This window comes from Ipomoea nil, unplaced genomic scaffold (assembly GCF_001879475.1).
Source record: "Ipomoea nil cultivar Tokyo-kokei standard unplaced genomic scaffold, Asagao_1.1 scaffold3170, whole genome shotgun sequence".
Taxonomy (NCBI): domain Eukaryota; kingdom Viridiplantae; phylum Streptophyta; class Magnoliopsida; order Solanales; family Convolvulaceae; genus Ipomoea; species Ipomoea nil.
Genome location: NW_017619598.1, coordinates 1493148 through 1503044, shown reverse-complemented (window position 1 = coordinate 1503044; position 9897 = coordinate 1493148). Strand labels below are relative to the sequence as shown.

The 9897-nt window shown below is 34.4% G+C and overlaps 1 protein-coding gene across 2 annotated transcripts; it reads left to right on the top strand.

The window, feature by feature from the left end:
* The first annotated feature begins 1149 nt into the window (after positions 1-1149).
* Positions 1150-9003, top strand: LOC109167929 (plant UBX domain-containing protein 11). 2 transcript variants are annotated; one of them, XM_019317005.1, is made up of 10 exons: positions 1150-1317; positions 2469-2615; positions 3573-3625; positions 3703-3784; positions 5070-5135; positions 5284-5351; positions 6383-6616; positions 6731-7199; positions 7509-7766; positions 8614-9003. In XM_019317005.1, exons 2-10 carry the CDS (start codon positions 2516-2518, stop codon positions 8862-8864), a joined length of 1581 nt encoding a protein of 526 aa, XP_019172550.1. In that variant the 5' UTR covers positions 1150-1317; positions 2469-2515; the 3' UTR covers positions 8865-9003. The 2 variants fall into 2 exon arrangements, with proteins under 2 accessions (XP_019172550.1, XP_019172551.1); XM_019317006.1 differs by having other exon boundaries at positions 6383-6562; positions 8614-8997.
* The last annotated feature ends 894 nt before the right edge of the window (positions 9004-9897 follow it).

The window sequence follows — 9897 nt, the reverse complement described above, 5'->3', positions numbered from 1 at the left end:
AATACAGGCCATTTACCTTCACCATCACTATCAGAATTCACTAATGAGTCCTCATCATAAAAGTTTATTTCATCTAGATATCACATCATTATCTGATTGTAGTAACTTCAAACTACCATTCCAATAACAATGTGTGTTTCTACATCACCACAGGTAGACACACTTTCTTAGCTTCCATTCTGGTATACACTTCTACATCACCACCCAAATATTTAACTTCACCAACCCTATTTATTATCCCTTTTATGAAAAATGAAAGGCCAACTCCATCTCATGTAAAGCAACAAACACCATTTACATATGGAACAGTCAAAGCATAAAGTTATACACCAATAGTCCCCAATAGTATTCCTAAATCCAATATATACACATGACGTATCGACAAAAAGATAAACATAGTGGTTCCCACATAACACAACACAATACAATAATCATATACACACACAACACAAACAATACAATAATCAACAATTAAATTGGTCCCCACATAACAAAACACAAGTACAAAAACCTTGATCTCCACATCTAATATATAATGCATATATAAACCACACGACAAAACAAAACGTAACTATGCTTTACTGCAATTCTACTCCACACTCCACACACAATAAATATTGTCAACACGAAAACAATGGTATTTTCATAGGATTGTAAGTTTTAACAAAGTAATTCTTACTTAGTTGGAGAGTAATGAACACACTACTCGTTCCCGTCGCAGAAATTAATATATTAGGATGACCAGCCTTCTCACTTTCTCCTTTTCATTTTAACATGGAATGACAATATTGTCCTCAACATTAAACAAATTAAAATGGATTAAAAGATTATAGCGATAATTGATCAGCAATTTGATCGGATTGACTAAAATTGATAAAAATTGAATAATTATGATACTTAATTATTAATTTTAAAAGTTGTTAATTGAAATTAACAAACCCCAATAATCATAAGGACCAAAAGTATAATTAACTTTTAACAATTTATAGTTTTTTTTTTTTTTTTTTTAAAGCTACTGGTTCTATTACATTGTAGTATCTGTTCATATACTTTCTCAACCTACTGAAACACAAAGAACCAATAACACCTCCACTTAGGGTCGAACTCATAATCTAATTTATAGTTAGTTAATTAGATTTTGTTTTGAATAGTCCGGAGTATTTGATTTGATAAAATCTTGGCACAGTTGACACCAACAGGCCAAAACCGCCTAGTGAGGAAAAAGGGGAAAACGAATAGGTGTCGTCTCGAACTGGAAGGAAGCTGAGAGACATCAGAGACGGAAACCCACTCCGAGGAGGAGGAATAGGTAAAGAGGTGAGTCTTCTTTTACTATACTAGATTCATATCATTCGCCACATGTATGATTGTTCTAGTAATTGATGTCTGGAATTTGGTTTGATCTTAGTTGCCTATCATCCATAGTATGAATCTCTGTATAACTTCAAAAAAAAAAAATTGTATCTTTTGGATTTTGTTATTTTTCTTTTATTAATTAGAATTATGTGCCGTTGATTACCACTGCGGGTGTAGGGTTTAAGGTAGATTCTGTTATTTCGTGTGCCTGGATGAACTTGGATAATTTAGTGAATAATGAATTTGATCAATTTTTGGAGTTGCTGCGGTTTAGATTTTTGGTAAATATTTTGTTTGATTCACACATGTTTTGTATTGAGCAGAGTGCTGTCTTGTATATGAATTCGGGTGAGTTAAATTTATTTATCTTCAATCCTAGGATTTGATTTAATCTAAATTTCACCTTTCCTTGGGGATCTCTCTTTTAAGTCTCATCATTTATTCATAGAGTTGTTTTAAGAGTTCACTCAATTACCATAGTCTCTTTTTGGAAAAAGAGCTCATAGAATATGTTGTTTGCTCCAAATGCTCTATTTTTGGAGAGTCTGGGTGTGCTAAGATTTATACTGTATTTTCTTTCTCTATGACTGGTTAGTGGGTGGCAAAGTACTTTACTTTCTACTCATATTAAGAAATATTGTGTAAATAACTAAATATATCCTACCGTCAATCTTTTTCAAGTTTTGTATTTTCTATCTTCATATGATTTCTGAATCATGCTTATTCATCTCATAAGCAATTCTAGTTGCCATGCAATGTGTTCTACTCAGGCATCTATTCTTGCCTTTATAAAAGCAGGTCATATCCGTGGATAAAGGAGGATTCTACAGTTTAGTATGAGATGTGTAAAAAGAATTGTGTGTAACATAGGTGAATTGATTTAAACTTGATTCCAAGTTCTAAAATTGTAGTCTGGAACAACTCGTAGGCATCTGTATGTGTGTGTGTGTGTCATTGGTGTTTCTTGGGACTCGTATTAGATTTTTCTCGAGTTATGTGTTAACATGTTCCTTGATGTTTCTGAATTGCTAAGTTTGTCTTGCAATTCATATTGCTAATTTGCATAGAAGTTGTTTGTTGTATTGAATTCGATATTGTATCAACTGGTGTAGGGCTGTTGACTACAATTAGAGGTATTGTTGTTACATACCTGATTTAGATGGAGCAGTCTCTGTCATCTCTTGCATTCAAGGGGTCTATTGGTGAAGCAATTACTGAAGCCAAACAGCAGAAGAAACTTTTTGTAGTTTACATCTCAGGTGAGAAAAAGAGTTTCTAATTTTCTATAAGTAACCTGGATCTACTATGTTCCATGCATGTTGTAAAATATTACATTGGTTCTGTTTGTTAAAGCTTATAATTATGAATTATTCTTAATCCATAGTCACCTTCAAGCTAATTATTGATTGGCTTAAATGACCTAAGAATTATTTTACAATTCTTTTCTCTTCACCTTCCTTTTACCTGCCTCTTCACCCGGGTGGAAAAAATTGTTTCTCCATTTATTTTGCCATCTATATATTGTGTATATATGTTTGTGTATATGTGCTTGTTTATATATTTATATTATAGCTGTGCATTGAAGACATTATGTAACTAGCAGGATAAAAAAATTAAAAAATTTTTATTTCATCATCATGAAAATTTGCATTCCTTACTATCTTTTACTTTCTGCTCTAAATTATAAAGCCATTCTTGCATCCATTTATCCATTCTTGTCTATAGTAGTTTTTGAAATTATGATGTGCATCTCATTGTTGAAATTTGAATTCTAAAGGAAAAATCATATGGTTCATTGTTATATAAAGGAAATTATGATGTGCATCTCATGGTTTATTGTTATATAAAGGAAATGAATATTTGAGTGAGAAAAGAGGAGTGAGAAGTGGAAGAACAGAGGGATTCACCCTTTGGGATGGAGTAACACATTTCCAACTCAAGACTTCAATACGTATTTCATTACACACTAATAAGAAAGCTACTATGTCTTACAACCAATTTCTATGAACCAATATCGAAATTAAAACATTTTCATGGTGATTGGTGAAGAAACTTTGTTGATGAAATGCTTTCCCGAAAGCTGCCTAGACACTTTCCCCAAAATGTACTGCAGATAGGCAAATAATTAAAATGCTCTCAACGCCTCTTTTCTTTTTCTTTACCTAACCATGGACTATATCCTTTTTGCCCTCACATGTTTCAAATTTGTGTTATAGGTGATAACTCAGAATCTAATAATTTGGAAACCTCTACATGGTTGGACTCACAAGTAAGCTTTTTTCTCTTATCCTAGCTAGCAAGGCAAAAGTTTTCAATCGCTTATCACTATTTACTTGCTGTGATCAGGTGGCAGGGTCTTTATCTAAGTATTGCATTTTGTTGCACATTGTGGAAGGAAGTAGTGATGCAATAAATTTCTCAGCATTGTGTATCCTTTTTTATTTTGTAAATTATGTACATGATTTTTTTGTAATAAATAAATTATCATTAAAAAGTACTTTTGGCTAATCAGACAGTAGTGATTTGTAAATCTAGTCCCTTTGTATTATTTTATCATGGTGTTGCAAATGTCATCCTTAATTGTCCTCTAACGTGGTTAGTTTGATCCCCTCTATTAGTTTTGTCTTAAATTTAGCTTGTGTTCTGGTCTCTTATGTCAAAAATGAAAGCAGGGTTGATATAAGGAATTGCAACACGTGGAATTTAACTATTTAAGACAGAACTAATGATTGTTTTGTCATGGGTGACCAAATTAGCCACTTAAGAGAGCAATTAAGAAAGCCATTTGCAACTATATAATTGAGGGACTGTATTTACAGATTACCACTATTTCAGGGACTAAAGTGCTTTTTTCCATATTTTATTTTATGAAAAGTAATATCCTCTTTTATAGCTGCCTAATTTGTCACTTCTGTGTGTATTTATTAATTTAGTCACAGGGGGATAGAGAGTTTATGCCTGTACTTGGAACTCCAGTGACTGTATTTTATATTTATTCTGGTAATTCTATTGAGAATAAATATAAAATAATACATGTGGAGAAGAAACTAGAAATTTAGTTGAGGTGGCACCGATAGCATTCGTGAATCTACTGGTTCTTTCTTTTTCAGGAAGCATGTAGTAGCCCTTATGTATGAGGATTCCTTCTTTACAAAGATTGATGTACCAAATCTTTTATCCAAAATAGATGACAACCCACATAATTATGGGCTTATAGTCTTGTAATAATCAGATCATGACACCACATGCCATACTTTTGTGTACAAAAAAGCTTGTACAAAAAGGGTGCGTGGATGGGTGTATAGATATATAATTTACTTATAAAAAAATCTTACATTTACAAAATTGATTTTATTGTTATTGTCATTTTCATTTTTTGGGACAATGTACATTACTGCAAAGCTGTTCCTTGAACTGGTAATTACAAGTTGAATAACACAAATCACAATATTCTTCATATTTAGCATTATTGGTTGTAATCCCTTAGAATTAGAGATTGAACAAAATTTAGGTAATCCTAGTTAACATAGGAAATATATATATTGGCCTATAAATACATAAAGGCTGTGTGATAGTTCTCATACTTTCTGAATCATTGGTTTTCAATCAATTTTCTATTATCATAGAAGTTTGAGTGGGATGGGTTTTCATGAAAAAGATATTGCTTTCATGTGCATCAAGGGTATAGAGCTTTCCTTTCATCAAAATTACAGATCCACAGAAAGCTGCCCCATGTATAACTGCTATTGGATACAATGGCGTACAACTATGGCAACATGGTGAGATTTATCTATTTGCTATTATCATTTTAATTTTTTTTTTTATCTTTAGTTTGAGATGGAACTTTAGGATATTCCCTGGCTGGATTTTAAATATTTGTCATGCAGCACTTAATTCATTTTAATTTTTTTAAAAATGTCTCTCTAGAGGGCTTTGTTGCTGCAGACGTTCTAGCATCCAGCTTAGAAAAGGCATGGCTAAGTCTTCATATTCAGGTAGGGGTTTGTTAGTCCTCTTGCAGTCTAATATTAATGTTCATTTTTGTATCTTATTGGTGGAGGATGTGGTATGGTCTTCTGGATAGTGTGCAAAAGCGTTTCTGAGTCCTCTTGCAGTCTTCATAGTGCATGTTTCTATTGCCAGTTTGATGAGCTAGTTAAAATGTTTCCACTTTCCTATTATGTATAGTTAATAAAGCAGAGAATTTAAGATTTTTGCATTTTCCTATGAATAAGAAAAAGAGTATCTATTTCCATTTAGGCAGTGCAAAATGGTCTGCCAGAGTTTTAGGTTTGTGGTACTAATGTAGATAGAACTTACCACTCATCATTCCCAAATCCCAAGTACATGTTTCTTTAACCTTGGCTTCTTGTTAGGAATTTTGTGATGATGGGATGCCATCGTATGGTTGAAGAATAAAGACATTGCTAATAGTATGCCATATGTCTGCAGACTTCTATTCTTCCCTTATGCAACACCCCACTTTACACATACACACTGATGGAGTAAAGAGGCAGCAAAAGGAATTTTAATTGAAAGCAATCAGAATTTGTATTGCAAAGTAGAAATAACTAGAAGAGCTGCAACTCTCTGTACTCTCCAGCAAGAAATGACTCTTACCCTCAGCTTTATTGTTGATTATTTCTTACTAATCACATCATATCTGCTTTCTAAGAGAATGTGTTATTTATAATCTATAAAAATATTTAAAAACAAAAGGCAAGCATCAATCAAAGATAATCAATCAATCTATAATTCCTTGATTTTAGCTCCCCAAAATAATGCAATTTGGACCCTTTGTATATTTATCGCACACACACACAGCGACACACGATAGCCTATAGGGTCTTGGAAGATAGTCTTTGGAGGAAATATATACTTAAGTAGAAATTAAAAAGAAAAAGTTGGTATCAATGGTGTGTACAATGTTGAAAAGATGTTCTGATTATAGTGTATGAAGATCCTGCATTTCCAATCTTTGTTTATTCTACACGTTTTTGTACAATTAAAATTGTTATGATTGCAGGAGACACTGTTGACTGCTGCACTTGCCTCTAAGGCTGAATCATCTCCTGGAACTTTGAATTCTGCCTCACCTGAGCAGGGCAGTTCATCGAGGGAAAATGTTCCACCACCACCTTCATCAGAAATAGAAGCAGAGGCGGTTGTGCCTGGACCATCTATGGACTCTCAGACCAAAGTGAAGGAAGCAGAGTCTCTTGAGGCTAGACCATCTATGGACTCTCAGACCCCTGTGAAGGTAGAGGTTTTTGTATGTAGGGTTGAGATAAACTCGACATCTAGTATTCTATCTAGTATGTAGATAAACTAAGGATAGAATTTTGATGATCCCCCAAATTTTATCGTATGACAGGACATGAATTCCATTCCAGTTGACACATTATCTCCTAGTTTAGCTTCTACTGTTCAATCTGGAAGTGGTGAAAGTAACAACTCTGCTGTCCCTGTGATTGCAAAGGTGGAAAAATCATTTGATGCGGCAGAAGGAACTGGCAATTTTAAAGATGGGCACCCTATCTTAATAGAGGGGTCGCATTTATCTGACCAACGCCCACCACCAAATAATGAAGTTTCCAAGGATGGTGGCAGTAAAGCAACTGAAACTGAAGTGGAGAAAGTTAATGTGTCAGAATCTTCTTCCAGAACATCAACAGATGTTCATTTAAACATCAAACTGCCTGATGGTTCCAGTTTACAGGTGAAGCTGTCAGTGATGGACACTTTGAGAGCAGTCAAAGACCATATTGATAGAAACCAATCCATCGGCTTTTCTTCTTATGATCTTGCAGTTCCTTATCCACGCAAGGTCTTTACTGATCAAGGTATTAAGTCCTAAGTTACATCAGTAGAAGAATACAAAAGTAAACAAAGTTTTTCAATCTTAATGAATGCACAAGCTTACTGTGTTTTTACTATTGATACTTTAGTATCCAATCTTTGGATAAGTAGTTCTTTTGATATAGATTCATAATCTTTATTTTTTTTGCCCAATATATATATTAGTATAAGCACCTAAGCTGAAACCTGATTGTATTGATAATGGAAACAGGAAGCACGGTGCCCAAATTGTTATGACCTGAGTATCAAAGTTCAGAGTAGCGCTAATTTCCTGTATTTAATATATGATGTAGATTTGGATAAAACATTATCAGAGTTGAATCTCTTCAATCGACAAGCACTGATTGTGGTTCTTCATCACAAAGGAAGTTCTTCATTGCGTGACCAGAATATTTTGGCCAACAATACTAGTGCCACAAGTGGTAATGCCGAAGGATATTTTTCTCTTGTTAGACGACTCGTCTCTTATGTGAATCCTTTTTCCTATCTTGGTGGGGGTGCAAGCTCATCAGATGCTGTACAGGATTCTCAAAGCGCCACATTGCAATATGGTAACTTCCCTTCATTGTTTTGATAACTGATACTCAATCCTATGGTTGAAGCTCCTTCAACATCTCACATTTCAATTATTTTTATTTTTATTTTTATTTCTGTTTGGTGTGACAATCTGTGTATGGCTTTGGTTTCTTTGAACCTATTATATGCTTAGCTGTAGATGGATATGCTGAAATTATTACAGCTCAAAATGTTAATTGGAGTGGTGACAAATAGAGGAGCTTTTAGATATTTCCTTGGTTGAGAGATTCAGAACTACACTTCCTCTTCATTTGTTGAGAATAGAGGATAGTCAGTATCTCGACTCTTGACACTGCTTTCAAAATGATGAATACAAATCTTTGACCAACCCTGTAGCCCAGACACATGCACACACAAAAGCACCTACCAACTGGGGGTAACCCAGCCAAGATGGCTAAGGATACAAACTTGTAACCACAAGGTCACAAGTTTGAATCTCAACCCTCTTGGTTTGAGCCGGTCATCTATGAGCAACCTAGGCTGGTTTACCTCCTTGTGGTCATTTGCTGGCTAGGTTAGGATCACAAGACTGGGTTTACCCAGTGCACACCCTCGGGTAGAGTAGCTGTGGGTTTCCCAAGTCACCCCAAAAAGCACCTACCAACAAAAGCAAAGGTTTCATCTTGGTTGTGGTTTACTTGATAGCTGGAGAAATCTCTAAGGTTTCATCTTGGTTATGGTGCTGCTACTTTTTGATCTTTCATTGATGACCATCCTACATTGGATCAGTGTCATTTTCATCTTATTCTCTAGGAAACAAAGGAACTATTAAAGTTTACTCCAGTCTTGATAACGGTCTTTGATTTTGGATTTGGATGCCAGGTTCAAATCCTTCACCCCGGAATAATGTTGCGGGAAATGGTAGACCGTACAGTGTGAATTCATCCAACGGTAATACGCCTGGTAGCAGTAGCAGCAATGTTAAGAACAGAAAGCAGCCTTCATCTCCCTTTGGGAGCGGGAGCAATATCCATACGCTGAAACACGATGACGATAGTCAGTTTAGAGACGGGAATGCATTCTGGAATGGAAATTCTACACAGTTTGGTGGCGGTAACAATGACAGTAAATGATGGTATCCATGCATTTTCTCATATGTACATGTGGGTTTGTATTTGGCCCTCGAGTATCTGCTATACAGGCCCCCTCTTTGGTTCTTTTCTTCTAATAAAGTAATAATTGTTAAATAAAGATGATTTATTTATGTCGTCTCATACTCATTTTGAAATCATATAACAATGTAATTATATGTAGTTTCATTTTTTTTGTTTAATAATGGATAGAGAGCATGCACGTGAAATTCGTTTATTTTCCTTCAATTAATTTTATAATTATGGCATCTCACTAACTACTGAATGCTCGTAATTTTTATCCCAATGGATTCTAACTTCTCAGCAATGAGAATTGGCCCTTTGGGCCCTTGATTTTTATATTTTTATATATATATGGTTGGATTTATTGTCAATGAATGTCAAAAATGTTGTTCTGTTGAACTGTTGATACATAAATAAATTGTTTCTTGCTTGTAAAAAGTGAAATTTTCTCACCCTAAGGTCCTAAGATCCCAGGATAATTCAATGGCACATTAGGTAAGAGAATCAATGCATAGTACCTGCAAAGAATGTATTATTTTGGGTGTAACTCTTAAACTGCGGTTGTTTGGGCTCAATTCTAATATTTTCCAATTGAACTGTTCAATCTTAATATTTTTCAACTGAGTTGTTTGTGCGGACTAATACATTGTTTGTGTGGGTTAAATACATTGTTTCTTGTTGGATCCCGTAGAGAGCTTCTACTTTACAAAGACATGTAATGATGGAAAAATATATTTGTTGTGGTGGCCAAAGACTTTATGGTCAAGCAGTATAACTGTAATTCTCCCAGATAGAAGGTCATAGGTTTGAAATTTAGTGGGGACATTGACTCTTTATGCTATATTCGTTTCAGTGCTTTTTCCCATTGGTTTGTTTTAAAAAAATTCAAAAAGATTTTCGTGTTCATTGGTGGATTAAAAATTTCAATGCATCCAAATTTTAATCTGACAAGGGTGTCGAAGTTGTATCTTTTTTCGTTCACAACTTGAGTGAATGAAAATTTCTATCCGTT

What these genes read in the sequence shown, in the direction of transcription:
- LOC109167929 (XM_019317005.1), top strand. Translation starts at nt 2,516, where the DNA reads ATGGAGCAGTCTCTGTCATCTCTTGCATTCAAGGGGTCTATTGGTGAA. An exon ending in CTACATGGTTGGACTCACAA is followed by an intron (nt 3,626 to 3,702) that starts GTAAGCTTTTTT and finishes TGCTGTGATCAG; the next exon opens with GTGGCAGGGTCTTTATCTAA. An exon ending in CAAGGTCTTTACTGATCAAG is followed by an intron (nt 7,200 to 7,508) that starts GTATTAAGTCCT and finishes TATATGATGTAG; the next exon opens with ATTTGGATAAAACATTATCA.